The following is a 24677-nucleotide window of genomic DNA, read 5'->3' on the forward strand; positions in this document are numbered from 1 at the left end:
TATGTGGGAAGAAAAATACACTGCTCACAAAAAAATTCATTCATTAAGGGAACATTTGATCATCACAGTACAGACTAAAGTAAATAAAATGTCAGGGACGTCATGCTGTACAGTTAGGAAGCACAAACCATTGTGAATCAGTTTCACCTGCTTTGGTTCAGGTTCACACTGAGCACATGTGAAAGATGTGAAAGAGCATGAAGATGCTGTAGCAAACTTTATGATGCCACCAAGAGCTGACATGCCGATTCTGGTGTAGTCTGCTGATGCCAGTCAGTGATGTGCTGGGAGACACAGCAGAGGGATATACTACAAAGTTCAAGAAAGCCAGGCTTTCTTTGCTTTAGCTTAATTCCATAAAACCCAAACAATTACAGAGCTCTGAAACTTTCAAATAGATACAATTAAACATCAAAGTTACGTATCAGTTTTAAGCCATCCTTGCTAAATTGTGTCAAAGTGTCATGATGGATGATCACGTACAGACATGCCATAACGTTGAGTCTGCTCATCTGGATGGAAATTGCTTTAGTTTGTCAGCAGAACAAAGTAAAAGTAATTTTATTGATTGGTGTGTGTTCTGCGCTCTTTAGCTGCAGTTCCAGAAGTCTAAAAGAGAGTTAAGAGCAGATTCGTGTGAAGTATAACAACATTTATAGATTTTCTGCATCACCAAATGAATAAATGTATCATGCCAATGCCCAGTTTGCACTGCTGAACCTTTAACGCTCTGATTCGTTCATGATGTTAACAGCTTGCGCACGTAATACATATTCACCATGCAGACAATTTACATTCCGCTTAAAACATGCTGTAAATAAAAGAATCAGCAAGAAAGTGGAGCTCCCGGTCAATTTTAAACCAAAACTCTGAACATAACCTGACCCTGACCACTTTATGTGATCAGCACAAGTTACCACGGTGATTTAGTCAGAAGACACAGAAAACTCCCTTTGTAGTATAACCTGCTAGTATCGTCACATGCTGCCAGTAGTGAGAAGGACACTAGACAGAATAAAAACTACTGAAAAATGAGTAAGGAGGAATGAGGAGAGAGGAATGGTCTGTGGCCACCACCTTTAAATCCTTTAATAATTCCTGTAATTCCCTTTGTGGTGGGCTGTCTTGCTGTCACTTTCATGTGCACCACAATGGTTCCTCGTGCTTCCTACCTGCACAGATTGATGTCCCTGAAGTCGAACTGACATTGTGCTATATTTTGTTGATCAAATGAGCAGTGTAGATACAAAAAGGTATCTACACTGCTCTGAGAATCTTTATTTATAGAGCACTTTTTTGAACATGCATACAATTTTAGCTAATTTAAAGAACATCCACAAGATAAATGGCACAAAACTTGTCGCATTTTGGTCTTTTTTTTTTTCTTCCTCAGAGAGGAAACTCTACAAACTCTAGAGGACAAAATGTTTGGAAGCTACTGTCACGTGTTTTCCACAAATTATCAGACCGAATGATCAAATCTGAGACCTTCCAGCGAAATCAGTGGATACTTGAAGAAAAAAGCACATAACATAAACAGATGCTAAATCAGACTACAACGTCGAATTCGCTAGAAACCATTTTTTTCCCTCCCGGATACTTTTGATGCTGTGAGATACTTGTGCTTTCTGAACAGTAGGCATATAATTTTGAAAAACAAGCAAAATAAATATACTGGACTCTAAATTAAAGTTTTTTCCAACACATACAGACTAGGGCTAGGCTGTTTTCCGTTAACATTACTTATATGAAGAAATTCGCTTCAATTCTTAACACGTTTAATGTTTAACTGGTCGATTTTGTCTATGTGATGTTATTTTATACAAGTGTACTAGACTATGATCTTTGTATGTGTTTCAGTGGGGCGTTTGGGGTCAGTCGATTAAAAGTGCCAGTTTATTTACCTTAAAAAAAACAAAAGGGAAAGTAAATGCCAAATTTTTTGATATTGTGATGGGAAACTTCAATCTGAACATATCTACATTGGCCTTCAAAACCTGTCAGTCAAACCCCAGTGCCTACAAATGTCAATACACACGCAAACACAAGTATACGCTCTTACTTTTCCTTCTAGGTAGATCAGTGCCCTCTTTCCCTCTTTGTTTTGTTTGTATCAGTGTGATAAGTTTGCTGGTTGCTTTTCAATCCGCACAAAGACGGAAAACCAGCGGATCCCAGAACAGTTTCCGAAGAAACACTGAGCAAAGTTTGGATCTGTTTGGATGCCCGCTAAACTGAGGACTTTAATTTCTATAGAGTCAAACTTAAGCACAAGTCCTTGTTTGCCCGGTTTGTTCTTTTTTCTTTCTTTTTTTTCTTTGGGGTGGGTGATGTGAGGAGAAAGCGTTTACAAGAGTCAAAAAGTCAGGAATAAAACCACTGCACGGTGGTCACTTTACGCAAAATAACTTGAACCGCTGGTTTTTGCAAACTGTCTTCATGTGTTTTGATTACGTGATGTAAGCTCGTCGTTCGCCTCAGCTTCCTGGTTGTGGAAAATGTGAACAGGCTTTGAACAGCAGCGGTAGCTCCCACTGGACGCGAACACATCGTTGGATTTTGTATGACGCTCCTGTTTCGATTGAGCTTGTTTCAGATTATGAATTTGAAATAATAATAGTTAATTTTGGTTTGTCCTTCCAGGAAGCCTGAGCTGTGTCACCCTGCCATCTTGACTTAGATGTTGGCCATATTTGTTCCTATGGATACTTGGGTGTTTGTGTGTGTGATGAGAGAGGTTGGGAGGAGGCATCTGTATGTAGCTCTTTACATAAAAAAGAAACTTTATTAAAAAAAATAAATTAAAAAAAACAGTTCGGTGGAGCATGGATACTCATGCCTCTCCAGGAAAGAGTCCAGCAGAGCAGTGAGAGAAACAGAGGGAGGAAAAAAAGTATATATATTATTCTATATTGTGCAGAATATTTATAGGCCTTTTGTGCCATTGAAGTCATGCTCTGTGCTGGCCACGCCCAGCGCTCTCTACCATGTGATCATTATACATCGTCTTGTACTGATGACCCGTGGTTGATTTGATTGTTTTTTCATGTCAAGTGCATTTTTCGCAATAAATGCCTTTGTTTTAAAACAGCTGTTCAGTGTGTTTTTTTCCCTACATGTTGCCTGCAACTTTATGATTGTCATGAAAGAGGAAGTGGCAGAATCAATTCACATTTATGTGCTCCTGGTACAAAAACAAGGACATTACCTGTATAGCCCATTAAGATTTCACAGCTGGCCATTAGAGAATCCATCCTGGAGAGTCATATTGTATCTTGCTATAATTATAATTATCTTGTGAAAAGCTGTGGGAGCAACACTCCAGGTATGGTTGTCGGCGTATCATTAGTGAAGTGTGTGAAGTGAAGAGGTGTTTAGGCATAAAGGAGACATTCTTCCTCTTTTATCCTTCCCCCCATTGTCTCTTTGACTCATTCTCAAATCTCTATCTTCCTCCTTTCTTATCTTCTTCCTCTTGGCCTCTAAAAGCCAGCGCTGGCGTGGATGAGGGGTGTAATTGGTAAATTTCAGAGCGTCAGCGGCACTCCCCTTAAATGACAACCCTATCTTTCCACGAGTCGAGCCTGTCTCCAGCGATCACCCCCATTTGCATTTAGAGTGACTAGCAAAAGGTGACAGGGGTGTGTACGGGAATGTCTGCATGTGCGAGTGCAGGTGTATGACAGCTATCTTAGCTGTAAACCCAGTCATAAAAAGCTCGACTCTAACACTCAAACTGCTGCGTTTAAAGCAGAGAGAGGGCATGCTGCACTTTTTTTCTTTGATTTTTCAGATTTCTGCAGTGCACAGATTGTGTTCTTCCAGGAAAACTGGGTGAAATCACTTCCCACCTGGGAGCTGAATCTCCTAGAGAGCAGCTGAAGGTGTCTGTATATACACACACACACACGTGCCCATTCTCCACAGTTTTCCTGGGTGAAATGGTTCTCCTCTAGGTATCCACTTCTCAGCTTATTATACCAGTGAGGTGCTGCAGGCTCCTGCAAGGAATCGATCAGCATTCCTCTGCTTTACGCCAGAGCTGTCTTTCCACCTGTCTGTGTGCCAGCTCCAGAGTCACACTAAGGGAAAGAGTGCTGTAGGGTAAGACACTGCAGGGAACAAGTCCTTTATCAGGCAATATAGGGCACTCCCTTTGTGTGTGTGTGTGTTCAGATATAGCAAGTGGTGGGTAGGGGAGATGTTAAGCTGCTGTTGCCTACTAAATCTTACTCTAAAGCAAAGGGAGAGCTTCTTCCACGTATCTTCTGAGAAAAGGAAAAGGAAATGTAGACATTAACATTTCTTCTAACTGAACCACACAGATGGAGGCATTTTCTTTTATTTTAGTATAAAAGAAAACGTTCAAATGCCTTAAAAGTGTTATTCCAGTGATTAGATGTGGTGTCAGCAACCAACAATAAAACTTTAGTGAGGCAAAAACAGGCCTCGCTAAAGAAATGCTTTCCCCCAAATACAGTGTATAATGTCAGACCAACAGTACATTTAATAGTGTAATAATCTCCACAATTAGATATCCTGGGGGAATTCCTTGGCAGGACTGCAATGATGCCATTACACATGGACATAACATTTCAGTTTGTAGCTCTTCCACTGTCAAATCTTTGAAGCCAGTGCAAACAGACTGTGGGTACGGTTAAATCAGTCCTCATTCATTACATCACAGTCTGAACCTCACGCTGTACCAGTAGATGGTACCAGTAGATGTGTTGCCTATAAACATCCCAGCCTTTAATGAAGTAGACAAACACAATCCATCATCATAAAAATACAAAGATTTATTTAGAAAGAAGAAAAGCTCCCATATAATACTGTTTATTCCTTAAATATAAGTGTAGTACAAATGTGTCTCAGGCAAGCATTTATCCAGTAGGCATCGATGTGTTTCCCTGGATGTGATCACAAACTGGATAACGTAGTTTTTAGGTTTAATACAGATAAGGCACTATTACCTTTAACTAGTGTAAATACAGTAAGTTTTTTTTTTTTTTTTTTTAAATCATTGAAACCAGCAGCGGTTTATGCTGGAGTATTGCTGAGAAAGGGTTTCACACAGTTAAAAAGTCCGAAAAGCGATGAACAGAAATATGTAGAATACAGTCTTCAGAGAAATACAATTCTCCCTCAAACAGCGACTCGGTGTGATGCATTTTTTCCCCGTGAGTCAGCTCTTCTCATACAGACAGGACTGCAAGTGTCAACGGTTTGTGTCAATATATAAAAAAAATAAAATAAAAATGAAAATAAGAGAGCAAGTAAAACAAAAAATATATGTATAAAAATACACAGTAACATGTACCTAATCCCAAACCAAGCCTCTGTTTTACCCTCCTCAGAAAACCGTTTAACTGTAAACCTCGGCAGAGAAGTGAAACACTCTGAACCAATTTGTTCCCTTTGGAACAACCGCAAGAGAACGTGTGAGGTTCCTAACAGTGTTTTTGGGGTTGTTTTTTTTAGTTAATGCTAGTATGTTCAGATTGAAGATTTAGAGCATCAAGGTGGTGTACCAAACAAAGAGAATATAAAAAACTAGAAAGAAACAGGGAAATATAATATCCTGTGACACTTCTGACAACTCTTAATGACAGAAACACTAGACAAACCTGTAAAAATGGTGATGGATTATTACATATGGTGCTGACAAGCTGAAAGTGAATTGTACCTCACAGGAACCACTTCACTGCTAGAAAGATAAAAAATTAAATACGAGATTCATTTTAAAAACCATTTTGGACTTTGTTGAACTGATTTATGTGGGCGGTTTCTTTAGTGTTACAACTGGCCACAGGGGTGTGGAAAGGGTGTGGGGTATAATGTCACTGGTTTTGCTGGTCACAACTGAGAATCTTCACATGAAACCAGAACTGAAAAAAAGAACAAGAGAGAGACATATGAGCAACTTACAGAATTTCCCGTTTGCAGTTAATCAGTGACAATAACTTAAACATCTTACATGTGCACAGATCTTAAACATCCTCATTAGTTATCAGATTTGATACCCTTGAGTTCAATGAGTGTGCCTTCATCTGCACTGTCTCTTAGAGAACAAGTAATTAATGACCTGTGCAGGGGTGCTTACTCACAATATGATATTATGATTATATATGTATAAAGGAACACTTTTTAATCAAAGTATAGCATCACGCCAGGTAAACTTCTGGGGTATTGATCTGGCCAGTTAAGGAGCAGAGGTGTTTATGAAATTAACAACAGGAGCACTAAGAGGCAACAATAGCTCCTTTTCCATTATTACCTACTCAGATCGACTTTTCAGGGTTTTCCATTAGGTCATAGTACCTGGTACCAGATACTAAAATAGTACCTGACCAGCCGGGGTTCCAAGCAATCTGAGCAGGTATTAAAAATATGACATCTACAGACTGCATGCCACGATTGGCTGGTCAGTGGCATCACTCGAGGAGTCATGAGTTTTTTGATAACTTCACAAAAATCAAAACTGTAATTTTAAGCCATCATTTTTTCCATAAAAGCACAGGCACTGGTATTTGCAGAATTCTCTTACTTCTTCCGGTCTTTGTCCTTCTTGCCATTGGCAGTGAGGCTCTGGGCCTGCAGGAGTTGGGCAGCAGCTTTTCTCTTGCCGAAGGAGCTTAGGTCGTCATCAAGAAGCCGCTTCTTCTCCTCCAAAGCAGCTTTCTCTTCTGCATGGAGGCGCTTGAGCTGCTCAAAACGACTCTGGAGCTGAAAGAATGAGATGTGACAACACATGTTCATTACATAATACTTACTTTCACACGTCGAACAAATTAAATGTAAAAGTGTAGAAAGGTAGACTGATTGGGTGAAAACAAAACATCAGTGAATTTTTTTTTATAATAGAGCATAAAACTGAAAGCGGAATATAAATAAATGACTTCTTTAATGGGGAAAAATGGAAAAGCTGACTTTATTTTTCCCAATAGGAAACACATTTTTACTTTAATCTCTTCAGCTGATGCGAGATTTTATTTGTCTATTAAATATAAAGAATAGGAAACTCGGGGCAAAAAGCACATTGCTTAAGGTGTGTTGTGAGGACATCAGTTTGCATGTATGCACTGTATACCTCTCTTTCAGCCTCCTTTAGTTCCGCTTCCTTGTCCTTTACCCTCTGCACAAACATCTGCCTCATTTCATCCTCCCTCTTCTGCAGCTCCACCAGAAACTCCTGACGCTTTGCCTCATACGTCTGCTGCAAACTGCAACACACATAACTCAGCTGTAAGTCATATGCCCGTGCATTTTCTCATTTTGTGGATGTATGCATGGGTTTGTGACGTCATACCTGACAGGTTTGCACTCTGAGTCTGTGTCTTTGAAACCAAGCTCTTCAAGCTTGCAGCGTCTGTAGAGCTCGTAATGCCGAGTGTGGGTCTGCTCTCTCAGGTCTTCCATATTTACGCATATGAGCATCTCCCTCAGCTTAACAAAGTCGCAGTGATTCTCATTTTCCACTGACACACACACATCAAAGAAATCAAAGGGTTATTCTTCATAATAAAATACATTCTAAGCTTCAAGTTAAAAAAAAAAAAAATAGTTTCAAGTAGTGCTGGGTGATATGACGATATATATCGCCTGGACGATAGAAAAGTGTCTATCGTGCCATTTATCTTCTATAGTTTCTATCGTTCCTAACCTAATTGTATAAATTATTACATAAAATTTATCATTAAATAGCCTGTTGCAAATATATTAGTGTTGTCTTGTCACTATACATACTCTAACTTTATGCACAAGAAAATAAAGTATAAAAGAAAATAATTATATTTTTCGTAAAAAAACTCCGTCTTGTGGTTTTGCGACATGGTGCTGCTTTATGTGCACCCGGATTTGCGAGATGCTTTATGGCAACTCAAAACAATGGACGCGCGACAGGTTGCAGTTTCATGCCCGGACATGCAACGGGCAGAGACAGCTACACAGCACCCCAAGAAGAAGCACTTTTACCGAAAAGAGGGGGTACGTCTGTGATTTGGTTACATTTCGGGTTCAACAGCACCGACAGAGCGGAAGACGCCCATTTGCAAGCTATGCCATAAAACTATTCCCGCGCCTGATGGCAACACAACAAATCTCTTCTATCACCTACAGAAGGTCCAAGAAAAAGAATACTCCAGAACCCAGAAAACCCGAGCTAAACCAAGTTGTGGAACAATGGGAGCAAGTTGGAAAAAGAAGAACTATAGCCAGCTGAAGATACAGCAGTCTTTCGCACAAGGCACGCCGTATGAGAAAACGTCCCAGGGCCATAAACAAATCACAGTAGCCGCTGTTTTCATTTGATACATTGATATTGCTGCACTAAAATGTTTGTTTCTTATTTGTAACAGTTCCCTCAAATGTCTTTTCAAATTAAAATTGGAGAAAAGTGAGCAATGAAATTTGTCAAACTTTCCAGAGAATAACTGGAAACAAGGTAAAATTGTCGTATATCGTGATATATATCATTATCGTGATATAAAATAATTGATTTGTGATAAATATTTTTTCCATATCGCCCAGCACTAGTTTCAAGCATGACACAAAGTGTAGCCAGTGAAAACCACAGTAAAGGAAAATGTTAAGGTGAACTGCCAAAGCTTTAAAGAAATCCATAAACAGAGTAATTCATCCTACCTTGCACTACACCCCATGGATACTGGCGAGCTTTCACCATCTTGTTTCCAACAGCAACTTCCTCTGTGCTGCCTACTACAGCAAATGGCAAATGACCCTTAAAGAAAAAAAAAAAAAAATCATATACAAGACGGATTCATGCATCTGAAGCAAAAGACACAGCTTGGAAAAATACTTTAACTAAAGCTGTTGTAGATCAAACGCCTACACTAATATTCTCACTTAAAATCACAGATTCCTTTTACACCTCAGAAATGTTTCCTTTGACAAAACAAAACACACACGGTGTGTGTCTGAAATTTGAATTATATGTTTCGAACATTTCTGCCAGTAAAAACATTCACCTAAACCTGTATCTGAGAAAAGTCTGTGCGTCTGTGTGTTTCCTTACATTCATTGTAGTGTTGACTTTGGCCACTGTCTCATCATCCAGTGGGAACTGGTATATCTGGACACCATTGCTGACCAGCTCACTCATGATCTTGATCTTGAACTTGTGCAGTTCACTCTTGCTGATGGTGTCGGCCTTGGCAATCACTGGAATGATATTCACCTACAGACAGATGTGATAAATGTTCATGATAAGCATAGTGACAGTATTTTTTACAAATACATGCCAGCTACAGAAAATAACTTTTCATGCCATCTGTGAAATAAAATAATAATAATAATTAAAAACAAAATGATAATCTGATAATCCAGTTTACCATCACACATATTTTCACCATGTCTTTGTTATGATGGAGTCACACTTTAGCTTCCATTTTCATAGTCAGACCTTCATCTCCATTAACATCCAATGCCTCAAATGCACAAAATTATAAATCCACTAAAGAATGCAAGGCCACACTGATATCAGTAGCTTGATATGGTTCAATGACACTGAGAACTAAGACATGCAAACCACTGCATTTCCCCTCAGTATGCTAAAGGACATTTATATACAGATAAATACTGAAAAATATAAAATAGAAACAAATAAATGTATTTTCATCACAGCTATCACATTATTTTAGAGACTTTTATTCTCAATAAGAACTAAATACCATGACAGCAACTACTGTTGTCTTTAAGCTGCATGTAGACAATATATAAAATTCAAAACACTAAATTCACAAAGTTATCTTCAATAAAAAGAGCAACTCCTGATATCACAGGCATCCACTAATTGAGCTAAAACAAGTTGTTTTCACAGCACAGCATACCGTGAAAGTACATGTAGACACATTAAATAAATCCTGTCATCAGACTGGTAACAGTATCACTCAACAAGAACGGGAACTGTATTTGTTGTCTCTCTCTTTATCAGAAATTCTTTCTCCTACAACTATTTTTTGCTAAGTGTTATAAAAACCATGTTTTCTGAATGTCATTTCTGGCCCAGCAGTTCACCATGCTGTCCCACATTCCTGTCTGTCTGTCACGTTGTCAAACCAAACTGGGACCTGGAATGACTTGTTGTCATTGGGCGAGCTTCTGGGGCCAGACCACACACACCCATACACACATACAGAATACACACACTGACCCCAGCAGAGAAGTCTTAAGAGATCTGATCCAACAGCTGTCTGAGTGAGTGACTGTCTGTCTGTCACTGCTGCAGATTGAACAATTGGCGCTTTCTGTGTGGTTCTGTACACTGACACAGAAGGACAACTCGAGTGTGTGTGCGTGAGGTGATTACAGCATTCCAGTGCTGCTTCTATCCCTTTCACACGCAAATCCAGGGTTACCGACACTCCAGAGCAGCGAAACCACACAAACACACAAAAAGCACAAAGTTGCTACACACAGGGAGCATGGGAAAGTGTCTAACCATTTCAAGAGGAATGGATAGAAGGGGGTTCAGTTAGTTGGACAGTGAACCTCTCCCAGCAGTCAGACATAAAAACAACCTCAGTAGCAACTTATACAGAAACTCCCACCATCTCTCCCACACACAACCACATATAATCTGTCTTCATGTTAAATGTTTTCACAGTGTATTCCTACTAAAGAAGTACTAAAAGAAGGCACCTTTTGCAGTTGTCGCTTCCAAGTTTGAAATTTATCTCCTGCAAATGCATCATGAACGCATCATTAATCTCCTGTTATCCCTGTAGTTCACTGAAGACAAAGCTATCAAAGTTAAGCCAGCCTTCATCTTCATCCACAGACAGTACAAAAGATGGATGTAACCACAGTGACATCAGCCAGTGGTTTGTGAAATCCTGTTCTAAGCTGAACAGCGTTTGCCATCACCTCCTTGGTCTTTTGAAACTGCGTGTAATAAGGTGGAGGTGAGGTTTTTTGAAACTGCTTGGTGTGAATACTAGAGGCACGCTGAAACGGAGTTTAATTGTCAATGCAGACTTATTATCTCCCGAGAACTCACCTCATATACTCATGCCGGTATATACCCCCCGACGCTAATGCTAGGTTGGCCATGAAAGAACTTTCTGCAGCCATTAACAAACACCAGAATAAACACCCCGAGGCTGCTTTTATTGTTGCTGGCGACTTCAACCACACCAACTTAAAGACAGTCCTCCCCAGATTCCACCAACATGTCTCCTGCCACACCAGAGGAGACAAGACTTTAGACCATGTGTATTCCAACCTGGCTGGAGCCTACAAAGCCACACCCCTCCCCCACATTGGACAATCGGACCATCTCTCCCTGTTCCTCACACCTCGGTATTCACCACTCATCCAACGTGTGAAACCTGCTGTGAGGACAATTAAAGTGTGGCCAGAGGGGACAGACGCAGTGCTCCAGGACAGATTTAAAAACACAGACTGGAATATGTTCACCCACACAGACCTGGACCAGTACGCCTCATCTGTACTGGATTACATCTCCAAAACCACAGACAGTGTCACCACCCAGAAACGGATCACCATGTACCCCAACCAGAAGCCTTGGATGAACCGGGATGTTCGTCTCCTCCTGAAGGCCCGCAACACTGCCTTTAGGTCAGGAGATGCACACGCCTACAGTACAGCCAGGGCTAATCTAAAGAAGGGCATCAAAAAAGCCAAACACCATTACAAAAAGAAGGTAGAAGAACACTTCTCCAACTCCAACCCCCGACGCATGTGGCAAGGACTCCAGACCATCACAGACTACAGGACCACCAAACCCTCCCCCGCATCCTCTGATGTCTCCTTCCTCAACGAGCTCAACAACTTTTATGCTCGTTTTGAGCGAGGGAACCCCACAACCACAACCAAAGCAGACATGACGCCAGACCACCAACCTCTGACTCTCTCCCCCACCGATGTAGGAGCGGTGCTGAGCAGGATCAATGTCCACAAGGCTGCAGGCCCTGATGGCATCCCCGGGCGTGTTCTCAGAGCGTGTTCTGGGGAGCTTGCAGGAGTGCTCACAGACATATTCAATCTGTCCTTGGCCCACGCTGTGGTACCGGCCTGCTTCAAATCCACCTCCATCGTCCCGATACCCAAAAACTCCAACCCATCTTGCCTCAATGATTACCGCCCAGTAGCACTCACCCCCATCATCACTAAGTGCTTAGAGCGACTGGTCCTATCACACTTCAAATCCTGTCTCCCCCCCACCCTGGACCCCCACCAATTCGCATACCGCCAGAACAGGAGCACAGAGGATGCAGTCTCCATCGCAATGCACTCTGTCCTCTCACACCTGGACAACAACAACACCTACGCCAGAATGCTGTTTATAGACTTCAGTTCAGCATTCAATACAATCCACCCCTCACAACTCATCAGGAAACTGACAGACCTGGGCATCAGTTCCCTCATCTGCAAATGGTTACTGGACTTCCTGACCAACCGCCCCCAACATGTCCGGCTGGATAACCACTGCTCATCTACCATCACAATGAACACCGGTGTACCACAAGGCTGTGTGATGAGCCCTTTCCTCTACTCCCTCTTCACCCACGACTGCAGACCTGCTGATGGTTCCAACACCATCATTAAGTTTGCAGATGACACCACGGTGATTGGCCTCATCAGTGACAACGATGAGGCCGCCTACAGGGAAGAGGTGGATCGTCTGGCTGAGTGGTGCGACACAAACAACCTGCTGCTTAACACCGAGAAGACCAAGGAGCTCATCGTGGACTACAGGAGGAATGCTGACCCACATCCACCCATCCACATTAAGGGGACGGCTGTGGAGCGTGTGAGCAGCTTCAAGTTCCTGGGAGTCCACATCTCCGAGGATCTCACCTGGACGACCAACTGCTCCAAGCTGGTCAAGAAGGCTCACCAGCGCCTCTTCTTCTTGAGGACTCTGAGGAAGAACCACCTGTCCTCAGACATCCTGGTGAACTTCTATCGCTGCACCATCGAGAGCATCCTGACCAACTGTATAACAGTCTGGTACGGGAACTGCTCTGCCTCGGACCGCAAGGCGTTGCAGAGGGTCGTGAAAACTGCCCAGCGCATCGCCGGAGCACCACTTCCTGCCATAAAAGACATCTACAGGAAGCGGTGTCTGAAAAGGGCTGGGAAAATCATCAAAGACCCCAGTCACCCATCGCATGGACTCTTCACCCTCCTGCCCTCTGGGAGGCGCCACAGGAGCCTCCGGACTAAGACCAGCAGGTACCGGAACAGCTTCTTCCCCACAGCTGTCAGACTCCTGAACTCTGCCTCCTGACATCTGACCCACGTTAAACTCATGGACTGAACATACACACACCCACAACCACCTACACACACACACACAATGGACAACTGTACCCTCAAACACACAATAATAACATGGACTGAACCACCACTCACAACCACTAGCACTAGCACCTCTGTAGAAACTATCTACACCCTCACTTATCTTAACTGCACTACTGTATAGCTCTGTGTAAATAATCATTCTGTACATTCGATAATCTTTAATCCTACAACTGTTTACAACTTGCATAGTTCCCATTTCTGTATAGCTGTATATCTCAGATTCTGTAAAGTTATTTATTTCATATTCTGTATAGTTTTTCATATTTATATCCTGTTCATATCCTGTACATAGCTTGTACTCACTACAGCCTGTACATACTTATAGTTAGAATATTCACAACATACTTCATACCGTGTACATTATAACATACCATAATAGACCCATTTCTGTAATATACTCACATATCTATATTATTGCTAATATATTGTAATATATCTATATCACTAAAGCACTTCTGGATGGATGCAAACTGCATTTCGTTGCCCTGTACCTGTGCATGTGCAATGACAATAAAGTTGAATTCTATTCTATTCTATTCTAATAAGAGGAGGATCTGAAACTGAACATATCCTCCATAATTCTCTTGACCAGATTTTTAACTTTTGTTTTTATTATTCAGGATTACCTAAAAATAACAATAAGGGGTTTTACTGAGGTCACAAAGAAAGGAAGTTGAGGGTGGTTTTCAGATAACCTTTTATAAATTCTTTTTTGGAACCACAGTTATTATCCACTGGCGGCCATAAAACGTTTACAGCACTTCAGCATTGGCCTGATTTTTCAGAGCATCCATCTTTTATAATGTTCAATTCGTCATCTTTAGCTCCAAACTAAATGCGGAGATTACAATGCTTTTAGTATATGGTCTACATCATATTCTATTTTTTTACTACTCATCTCCACACAACAATTCTTGTCATTGTCTTACCCTTTTAACTGTAATGAAATGGTGCCTTACAGAATGTCTACTGCATTATTGCCCCTTTCCTCATTGGTAATCACTGGCCTGTTGTGGACCGAGGGCAGTGGTCCAGGTCAGGTAGACAACTTAAGCCTGGTTTATGGTCAACGCACACCACAGCCCTGTCATTGTTTATATTGGCACCTGGAGCAAACCAGCTCAGTTCAGACTTCTCCTGAATGACAGGTTTTCTCCTGAATTCAGCACGGGGCGATCGTGGCTCAAGAGCTGGCAGTTTGTCTTGTAATCGCAAGGTTGCCGGTTCGAGCCCTGGCTCCGGCAGTCTCGGTCGTTGTGTCCTTGGGCAAGACACTTCCCCCGTTGCCTACTGGTGGTGGTCAGAGGGCCCGGTGGCGCCAGTGTCCAGCAGCCTCACCTCTGTCAGTGCGCCCCAGGGCAGCTGTGGCTACAATGTAGCTTGCCATCACCAGTGTGTGAAAGGGTGGATGACTAAATGTAGTGTGAAGCGCTGTGGGGTCCTTAGGGACTAAGTAAAGCGCTATACAAATACAGGCCATTTACCATTTAAAAAAAAAATCTTGGCATTAGTGCTGGCATAAGAGTAGAAAAGTCAAAACAAGAAGACGTGAAAAGCAAGTTGGTTTGGTTTTTTCCTCCAAAACGTATAATCTCTTCAAACCATCTGTATATTCCGGGAATCTTAGCTTCTGTTCTGATATTTACTTAAATGGTAGTTAAAAACCAACATGATCATAGATTTGTGTGTCAGGTCGAAAAGGGAATCGAAAAGGGAAACGACAAGCCCAAACTACACCACAGCATGGCGCATGCCAATAGTTGTGACGTCAGTTTTCGTGAATGCTGCTGTTTGCAAAAGTAACAATTGTGAGCACAAACTAGGTTTGAAGGTATGTTGTGACATACACATCAACACACCTGACTCTCCTCAGATCAAATACCAAACATGCCCTTCTAATTACGTTTTAACCTTTGGAGTACATCATCATTCCCCAATGAACAAGTGTAACATATCTAGATGCCAACGCCAATTATATTCTTGTGCTGCAATAATACATTTCAAATGTGAGCCGCCTGACTGAAATGTTGCTGGGCTAGATTTTTTTTAAAACTTAAGCCTGCTATTAACTATGCTACTTAGTAGCACTGCAACCACAGACACAGGTAAGTTTCGCCATCAATTACACAAAATGCGTGAAACAACTTGACTTGCTACTTTTTCTACTTCAAACATAAAGAAAACAACTTTAAAACTGACAGATTTTCTTAAATATTACATTACAGTGACACTGAGAAATACAACACATTTATTATACCCTCTGACATGCAGAAGACACTGTGGTCCTTTCTCCTACCTTGCTGTCTAATTTCTTCATGGTGACCAGATCAAGGGATTTGAGTGAATGGCCTGAGGGGGAAATGAAGTAAAGGCAGGCATGGACTCGTGAGTCATGGTAGTTGTGAAGAGAACGCTTGATTTTTAGCTCCTCCTGGAGATAACTCTCAAATTGCCTGTCAATGTAGTCCACCACAGGCTGGTAGCTAAAAGACATACATAAAGTGATCATCAGTAACTGGCAAGTTCACAACGACAGTAAAATCACTTCACGGCAGTCGCAATCCTCCAACATTAATAACCTACTCAGCTCTTCCTCGTACCTCTCTTGTTTATTCATCTGGTCTCCAAAGCCAACTGTGTTGACCACAGTGAGACGTAGTCTGACGTTACTCTCCTGCAGGTCATACGTTTGAGCCCGGAGCTTCACCTGAGGTTCAAAGTGGGATGACTCAAAGTTCTCAAAGTTGGTATTAAATAGCGTGTCCATCAGTGTAGACTTGCCTATACCCGTCTCACCTAGGGGCACAAAAGAGACGTATGATGCAATCTTTAGTAACTAAACTTGAAACAGAAACTTTTCAGCACAATTTTATTGTAACTATAACTGCCAGAAAGTCAGATTTATCCAGCAATGCAACTGTGGTCACAATGAATTCTAGCTAAGTGTGCAGGAGCTTTAACATCAGGAATGCCTGACTAAGAGCTGCAAACTGAGATCATTAACTGAATGTTTGTATGCAAAATAAAATTTAGCAATGCATTTCTATTACTATTTAATGACAGACAATCTACCTACGTTTTATAAAGGCAATAAAACTTTCTGAGAGAGTCTATGTTCTGTTATTCCTGTCAATTTGTTCAACAAAAATGTCCACTACTCCTGTCTAAATGACATGACAAATAATAAAAAAAAGTCTTAATTTTTTCCTACATACCAAAAAAAAATTTTTTTAAATTAGCTCATCATCAACAGCAAAAAGAAACTCTGCATAATGTATGCAGAGTTTCATCTATGTATCTATGTGTGAGCGACACAGTACCGATGCAGAGAATATTAAAGCAGAAGCCCTGGCAGATGGACTTGTTGACAAGCTGGTCAGGAAGGCTGTCAAAGCCCACATGGCCAGCAAGAGACAAGGACCGGACTCCTTTATCCTGTGGAATAAATTTGACAGGAAAAGCTGGGTTGTAACATTATGATGCTTTTTTCCCTCTCTTATTTCACAAAATATTGCACTTACAAACAAACAGAATCACATCATGCACCGAGTAGTCTAGTCCAGCCAAGATGTTTACGTATTTTTGTCTTTATTCTTTGCCTGATTAGATAAATCTGGTTTTTAAAGCCTGTGTGTGGGCCAAAGAGGCACAAAAGCGGTTAGAAGACGTTAAATAGGACAATAAGATAAATCCACCTAACTTCCAAAAGCCTGAGATAACTTTAAATATCACCGTCGTCCACTTTGTCAGACCTTCTCCAGTCTAAATTAATGAAACATCCCGAGTGTAGGTGGTCAGCAGCACTGATTTAGATATGCTATGACTAAGAACCTTTAATAACTCTGTGGGCGGTGCTGTGCTTTATTTCTGAATCCTTATCATTGCTGGAGGTCGAAACGCCAACTTTCATTCAGATTTGTGAGGGCTAATAATCAATGATATTTGTGTCATAAAGCTCCCGCAACGTACAAATACATCTTGCGGCAGGCACGAATTGCACACATATTTTCAAAAGCTTATCACGGAGCTAACGTTAACGATTCTATGAAACTAATGTAGCACTGCTAGTGTAGCCTTAGCCAGCTAGCGCCCTCTCAGCCGTTTACCGTAGTGAAAGGCATAACCGGAGATCTTTTTTTAAAAAAAGGTTCAGTGCTTGTGTTGATAGCACATCATACATATGTTGTCGAGTTTTAAACTTTGCCCCGTTTAAACATGAATGTTTTCCATAAGTGTAATAACTGAAAGTTTTCAGGCTAGGAGCTAACTTAACGATAGCCTCGGACACTCCCTGCTCAACTGTCTAGAAAGAAGTTTATTGTCGACAAAACAGAGTAAAAAAAAAAAAAAAAATACTAACCGGCTGCCGCGCAACATCCGAAGAAGCCATAACTTAAGATAGGTCGTAAACAGATTCAGAAATAACTTTAAAAAAAATAAAAAATTAAAATTAGAAAAGGATCGACTTCTTTCTCAAAGAATCTCGCTCAATACCGCCCTACTGCTGTCGACAACTGGACAGACGACACCATTAAAAACAATGTAGTAATGGGACGATTTCTAAATTTTCTTTATATCGACAGTCATGCAAGTTATGGCAAATTTTGCGGAGGCTCCAATATTTAAATGTTCTACAGCATGTGATTTACAAAAATAAAAGATAAGATAGCGCTGAAAAGCAAGAAAAACATAATGCAGTAATAAAATCGCCCCCCTTTTCTAATAATGGTACAGCGCAATTTAATTTTCCCAGTGCTTACTTTGGGGACTGTTTGCACCGACAAAACATTAAAATGTATGAAATCAGATTTTTTTGAGGTGTGATTATTATAATAAAATAATGAAATGAAAAATCATTATATATATCATATTAATTTAAAACTGTTCCATATAGGATCTGCTGTGTATAGCTATGGGGAAATGCATGTAAGACCAACTAACTAATCCGGTTTATATGCTACAGAAGAAAGCTAAAGCAATTATAAATAGATTAAAGATTATCAGATTATTATGATCAAGGCATTAGAATATCCATTAAATTGCATGCCTTAAAATTCTACTGTTTCATTGAGCTCCGGACTCCACCGATATTGTACAAAGCACAAAAAAATCTCCTTCTAAACTGTATTTGGAGGTTTTAAATTAGAGGGAAAGCATGTTAACTAAGAACAGGGCCAGGACAATTTAAAAACAAATACAAGGTGTATCTGTTATATGGGTAAATGTGAGTAACTATAATGAGGAATTAAGATTGTTCTGTTCACTATGTCATTTTAAAAACAGTCTAAAAATCAGATCGTAAACAAATATAAAAATGTGGAACAGAATGATTTCCATTGTTTAAAAGAAACATTTATTTTTGTCCTGGTTCTGTTTCGATTCTTCATATTGTATCATCTTTTGTGTATTTTGGTTGAAATCTTAATATAACAAATAAGTACAGGTTTAATAAGCTTAAGGTTCAATTTGCACCTTTTAGGTCAATAATTTGTGCTCTTCCCCTTGAATTTACTTCTTGACTGTTAAGGTGTATTTGTTTACTCAAATAACCTCCTGTTTTTGTTGTTCTGTAAAAATTTTAATAAGGACTGAAAGATCAAGTTCTGCGGTGGATTACTTTTCTTTGTGAGGTGAGGTAAATGTTTTAGGATCAGAATCCTCTTAATCTGGCCAAGTTTTTGCAAAAATACAAGGAGATTGAGTCCGGTTTCCTCACTGCATGCAAAAAGAAACTCCAGCTGGGCATGAAAGATAGCCGTAAATAGGATGAACATAATGCAATCTGGATGAACCTTGGATATTATTTTGAAAAGTTCAAATTGTGCAGTGCAATTATTATTAATACTGTGAGTGTGTTGACCGGAAAAAAAATGTGTATTTTATTATATATTATGTATACGCAGTATTTATGGGCACTTTTAAATAACTAGTCGTCTGGGAAGCCCGCGTTTCCGATGAGCACTGGAACGCAACATGATTCTTGCCCCTTGCCTGTGAGACGATGTGAGCGCCCCCTGTCTGAAAGAGCTAAACACTGGTCTTCCCATGGAGGAGAGGAGGAGGCCAGAGAAGAAGATGCTGTCATCCTCTCCTTAAGCGAATGAGCGCGTTAATGGGCTCATTTTTAAACCTTCGTGTGCAAATAACCCAGTGATCTTTGCGCTCTGTCTGAGTCGTTCAGGACGAGGACGATGATGATGATGGCGTCCCGCTGCACAGTGCAAGCCGTGCAGGAGTTCCTGTCGGAGAGAGGAGGGAGGGTCCAACAGATGGAGCTGATCGATCATTTCCTATCGCTGAATGAACAGTCGAAGGAAGGGGTGGATCGCGAGGTGCTGAAAAGCATCGTTGACAGCGTGGGTTTCGTGAAGGTAGAAAACGGCGTGAAATTTGTGTGTTTGAACAGTGAAGGCAGCGGGGCGTCGGTGATGCGTACAGACGTAGATAGCCACGATGGTGCGGAGTGCAATGGCAATATCCAAGAGACGCTGGACAACAACTGTGTCAACGGCAATCATGATAAGGGCCACCAAACAGGTGAGGACGACGGATCCATTGTGTTTGCGTGATTTTTACGCACGTGTTTTATCCATGAATTGCTTTCTTACGTGTAACGTAGGCTGTTTTATCTATATTTTTGTTTATGTACTGTCTACTTGTTTATTTGTAATACAGCACGAATAAATAAAAGGTTTGGCAATTATTTTGTTGTTTTTACAGGCCAATATACGCATACTGCTTTTTTTTTTTCACCGTACAAAATAGTGTTTGATTCAATTTAATTTGGAATCATTTCCTGCCAAAAACACAAAATCCCTAAGGTTCAGGATACTAATGACACCAGTGAGGAAAAATAACAACAACAGCCTGTTAAATTCTGCAGCATGTGATCAAAAGTCTGCATGAAGTTGAATGAACACAAAAAAAATTAATGGTCTTACAGGGGTCCACTTTCCACTGGACAATGACAAACAGACAAATGGCAATAAGAAACCTGCAACCCCATCCCAGAGCAAGACCAGCACAGGAGTTCCTACCCCTGGTGGAGGAGGTGAAGTGAAGCTAAGAGACAGAAGGAGACGAGAGTCAGCTCCAGTTCTTGGGATGCCAGATCTCGACCAGGCCCAACCCGGAGGATCTCATAACCAGCAGACAAGAGGGGCACGCAGAGTGTCTAGAGGGTCACAGCGTGCCATGCTGACCAGCTGCCTGTCTGAAGACAGTGCTCTGGAGGGACTGGACCATATAGGAGATATCCAAACACCCAAAGGAAGTCGCAGGAACTTCATAGAGCTGATGATGAGTAGTTCTCCTCAGGTAAGACACAGTGCTTTTTATTATCATTAAGTATTTGTTGCTTTTGCCCTTTTTCTTTTTTTTCTTTCTTTGAATGGCAGCTTTCTGTGGAAAGTAACAGTTTGCTGGGAATTTCTAAATGACTACATTTTGTGCTGTGACACAAAAATCTTAACAAAAGCCACGGCTATTGTATGTTCTGTCAGGTGCGGAGATCTCTGATCAACCGTGGGTCACGCCTCCGGGACTCGGTTAAGAGCGAAGGCGACTCGGCGTCCCTCCTCTCAGCCACTGACGAGGACTGCGCCTCAGTAACCCTGGACCCTCTAGAGCACGAGTGGATGCTGTGCGCCTCAGACGGCCTGTGGGACAGCCTTCAGCCCCTGCTTGCTGTCGAACCCAGCCTGGTGACCAAGAGAGACTTTGTGACTGGTTTTACCTGCCTCCACTGGGCAGCTAAGCAGGGCAAAGCTGAGCTGCTGTCTCAGCTGCTCACCTTTGCCAAAGAGAACATTATACCTGTGAATGTGAATGTGAGATCAAGTGCTGGTTACACACCGCTGCACCTGGCCGCCATGCATGGACACACCCAGGTGGGTTGCAGGGAGTAGTATCATGTGTTACACCTGCTCAGTGAAGCCGTACATAATTACCTACACTTTATCTGCCCAGGCTAGAAACATTAGCTCAAAACAAGTTAACTGAACTATGGTTGTAAACAGAAGTTTAAACACACTCATCCTAGGTGGTAATTTGGGTTTTTTTAAGGATTTCTTTGAAGCTTTTTTTCCAGGATGGAATGATTGTACAGCATATTTTGTTAATGACAAGAAGTTTGAGCTTATTTTAGATATTCTGCAATCCACATAGTGCCAAAAGTATACATAGGGGTTCAAACGTGCACTGTTATTTGGTTCAATATTCCTTAGCAAGTTGCACCTCAACCACATGTTTTAGTAGCAATATGGATATTTGACCACTCTCCTGTGCAGAGTTGATTCATTTAGAACCTATTACAGATCAGTGCTCTTACCAGAAGCTTAATGTTAGCTTTCTCTATCCCTTCTAGTTTTTTTTTGTTTTTGTTTTTTTTGTTTTTTTTTGTTTTTTTGGAAAGGAAAGCGTCTGGACTTCTGGACTTCTTTACGTTCAAGCAATGTAAAGAAGTCCAGACGCTTTCCTTTCCAAGCTCCTTAGACTACGATGACCTGGATGACTGAGAACCTTCACAAACACCTTCTAGTTTTTATTTGTGTTTGGGATTAATGCCCTGTTGGAACACCCAGTTGTGGACAAGTTTCAAATGTCTAGTTATTCATTTTTTTTAATAATTAGTATTATTATTATTTTGGCATTTTAGCCTTTATTGGATAGAGACGGTGTAGACAGACATGAAAGTGGGGAGAGAGAGGGAAAGAAATGCAGCTACATGGTCGCCTTCTAATATCCATGAAAACGAGACCTCTCATGTTTGCATGCGGTGTGTTTGCGTTGACAGGTGGTTCGTGTCCTGCTGTCAGACTGGGATGCAGACCCTGAAGCTCGAGATTACAGCGGGAGGAGACCAATGCAGTACTTGTCCCCACCGCTAGCTGCTGACCTGCTGGAAGAAGGAGTGGTCACCTCACCGGGACCTGAGTCAGACAGTGAGAACAACGGCAGCGGCAGAGGTCGGGGCTGGAGATTTGCCAAAGTCCTCCAAGGGAATCTGAATCCGCTCCGGCTGCTGAATTCACCAACAGAGGCATCAGAAGATGGAACGGGGAACGGGAAGGGTAAAGGGGGGATGCAGAGGAAGACGTCTTTGAGCCGACTGAATGCCCGGCTGCACAGAGGACGCCACAGAGCCCAGATCATCCACAGCGCCTCCTTCAGGGACACAGGAGAGGTGGGAAGAGGAGAGGAGCTACACAGCAGTCCTCTTCGAACGAGACCGCTGTCCAACCTGTTTGGATAAATCGACACCACTCTAAGCCAGCGACACAGAGCTGTACACCACTCCCAGGTGTTTTTATTTGTAGCATAGGTATCTTTTATTATCTGACAGGTCAGATATTTTAGTGACAAAATATAACAGTGCAGAAACTAACACATTTTACAAAATTATGTTTTCTAAAATTCTAGTTTATTTTTGTTCCTGTTGCAGTTATTGTTTGTCACTGAGGGAAGGGTACAGTCACGTGACAGTTTATTTGCCTTGGCTAGACTGTGAATTCTTTCAAACTCGATTTTTGTTTTGACTTTTTTTTCCCTTTATTTAATTTGGACAACTAACATCACAAACATAATTTAAACATGTTACAGTACAGTTATGTTCATAAAAATGCAAAAGCAACAAGCAGTATTGTAGAAAGTTTTCACTTTGAAGCACTTTGGTTTGTTTCCTCACCGCGTTTCTGTTTGCAGAGTAATATATTTACACACACTATTAGTCTGAAATTAGATGGTGCTGATGTTTTTTTTTTTTTAGTACATTCCTGTAATGTGAACAAATATTTTATTTTTTAAAGTGGCAGATTTTAATATTCAGACGGTTGAAATCGCAGATTTTTTTTATAACGAGCAACAGTGTACAGTCATCATGTTTGCACTTGTCACTTTTTAAAAATTGGTAGTAGAAAAATCCATTTGGGTCCCAGATCATATCTATTTTTTAAAATTCTAGGCATAACATCAAAGGGGGATCAGATTTTTACCCGTTTAAATGCAAAGTTAACTGATATTCAAAAGGGGCTTGGTAAGTTATTTCTCCATTCATTTTTGTTTATTTAAAGTTGGAGCCAAAAAGAGTTAGGTTCACTAATGGGGAGATGTTGCTACGAATTGTTTAATTGTTTCCAATTAGCTATACAAAAACACAGATTAGTAGAAGCACAGTCACCAACTTTATATACATTTTTCTACTGCCGATAACGTACCTCAAATTTTCTGAAGCTAATTCACTTGTTTCTACATTGCTTTGTGTGTGGTGTGTATGCAAATGTTCAGACACTGATATTTAGATATTGCTCTCTGAATGTCAGTTGCAGAGTTTTGCTTTGTTATCTGACATTTCATTTCTATATTTACTCCAAAAATGTGACACAGGATTCATTGGTTCATAAGGGTAAAGGTTCAGGCAACCACGGTCATAGATATCCGCCGGAAACAACGACATCATATGAAACTGAGACAAAGTCAATATTGTTCCCATATATTAGTCTGACTTTGCATGCACACTGTCATCTATTCATCAAGCTCCGTTTTCTCTAAGGACTCTGGCCAGAATGTGCCATAGGTTTAGCAGCGATTTCTCAAGTGGTTTCCCAAATATGTGAACCTTTCTTCCTCCCAAATTTCATGAATGTTCTGTTACTAATTTGTAGCATTTGTACTTTTATCACGGAGATTCGTGTCATTCTATGTCTTTACACTTTTGATGTAGAGATTTTATGTCATTTTCTCAGCGGCATGAGTAGAGGAAATGGAAATGCAGCACACTGTTGATTCTTATGTCTTTAGAAAGAAAATGTGTTTTCATTGTAAAATGCTGTGAAGTGATTGTGTGGTGTGAAATCACTGTTAACGAGCCACTTTTGTTTTTGGATTAATGTCTTATCCATAAATGTGAAATAAAGAAGTTTTGTTTTTATTTGCATAATCTAAAGTTTTTAAGTTTGTCAACTACACTGTATCGTCCCATTGATGTATAAAGAAACGGCCTCGGTAATAATGAGAAGGTTTAAAATGTAAAGAGCAGCTGTGAATACTCATGTTAACGTTACCAGAATAGATTAAAAATACAATTGAAGCGAGTCGCTTCATCCGCCCTTCCTGCTGACACCAGCTGATTGTCCTTGCCTGTTGGTGCTGAATAATTGATGATCTGACGACCCCAGCTTTGCTCCGGCATTTACAGTATATCCACAACTTCCTGTCCACATGGCCCACCAGACAGATTAATATCCAGTTCTTATTTTGCACCTCTTGTTATGCAGACTGACCTAAAGTCAACACTGCTGTTGTTGGGATATAAACTCTATTTAATCCATTTT

The 24677-nt window shown here is 40.9% G+C and overlaps 2 protein-coding genes across 2 annotated transcripts; one reads left to right on the forward strand and one right to left on the reverse strand.

Annotated features, from left to right (window-relative positions):
• Nucleotides 1-4778: 4778 nt before the first annotated feature.
• sept10 (septin 10) lies at nt 4779-17868 on the reverse strand. The gene is made up of 10 exons (XM_040028351.1): nt 17708-17868; nt 16668-16782; nt 15948-16143; nt 15644-15830; nt 9035-9196; nt 8644-8740; nt 7310-7478; nt 7091-7223; nt 6548-6726; nt 4779-5888 (listed from the first exon to the last, which is right to left on the reverse strand). The coding sequence occupies exons 1-10, from the start codon at nt 17735-17737 to the stop codon at nt 5873-5875; spliced, it is 1284 nt and encodes a 427-aa protein (XP_039884285.1). The 5' UTR covers nt 17738-17868; the 3' UTR covers nt 4779-5872.
• Nucleotides 17869-19334: 1466 nt separating this feature from the next.
• sowahca (sosondowah ankyrin repeat domain family Ca) lies at nt 19335-24100 on the forward strand. The gene is made up of 4 exons (XM_040028338.1): nt 19335-19884; nt 20291-20664; nt 20850-21236; nt 22142-24100. The coding sequence occupies exons 1-4, from the start codon at nt 19539-19541 to the stop codon at nt 22598-22600; spliced, it is 1566 nt and encodes a 521-aa protein (XP_039884272.1). The 5' UTR covers nt 19335-19538; the 3' UTR covers nt 22601-24100.
• Nucleotides 24101-24677: the final 577 nt, after the last annotated feature.

The sequence above is a fragment of the Simochromis diagramma genome, unplaced genomic scaffold (genome assembly GCF_900408965.1).
Source record: "Simochromis diagramma unplaced genomic scaffold, fSimDia1.1 OVJJ01000343.1, whole genome shotgun sequence".
NCBI lineage: Eukaryota > Metazoa > Chordata > Actinopteri > Cichliformes > Cichlidae > Simochromis > Simochromis diagramma.

What these genes read in the sequence shown, in the direction of transcription:
- sept10 (XM_040028351.1), bottom strand. Translation starts at nt 17,737, where the DNA reads ATGGCTTCTTCGGATGTTGCGCGGCAGCCG. An exon ending in CAGATGAATAAACAAGAGAG is followed by an intron (nt 15,831 to 15,947) that starts GTACGAGGAAGA and finishes TATGTCTTTTAG; the next exon opens with CTACCAGCCTGTGGTGGACT. An exon ending in TCCATGGGGTGTAGTGCAAG is followed by an intron (nt 7,479 to 8,643) that starts GTAGGATGAATT and finishes TGTGTGTGTCAG; the next exon opens with TGGAAAATGAGAATCACTGC.
- sowahca (XM_040028338.1), top strand. Translation starts at nt 19,539, where the DNA reads ATGATGATGATGGCGTCCCGCTGCACAGTGCAAGCCGTGCAGGAGTTC. An exon ending in TGATAAGGGCCACCAAACAG is followed by an intron (nt 19,885 to 20,290) that starts GTGAGGACGACG and finishes ATGGTCTTACAG; the next exon opens with GGGTCCACTTTCCACTGGAC. An exon ending in TGATGAGTAGTTCTCCTCAG is followed by an intron (nt 20,665 to 20,849) that starts GTAAGACACAGT and finishes ATGTTCTGTCAG; the next exon opens with GTGCGGAGATCTCTGATCAA.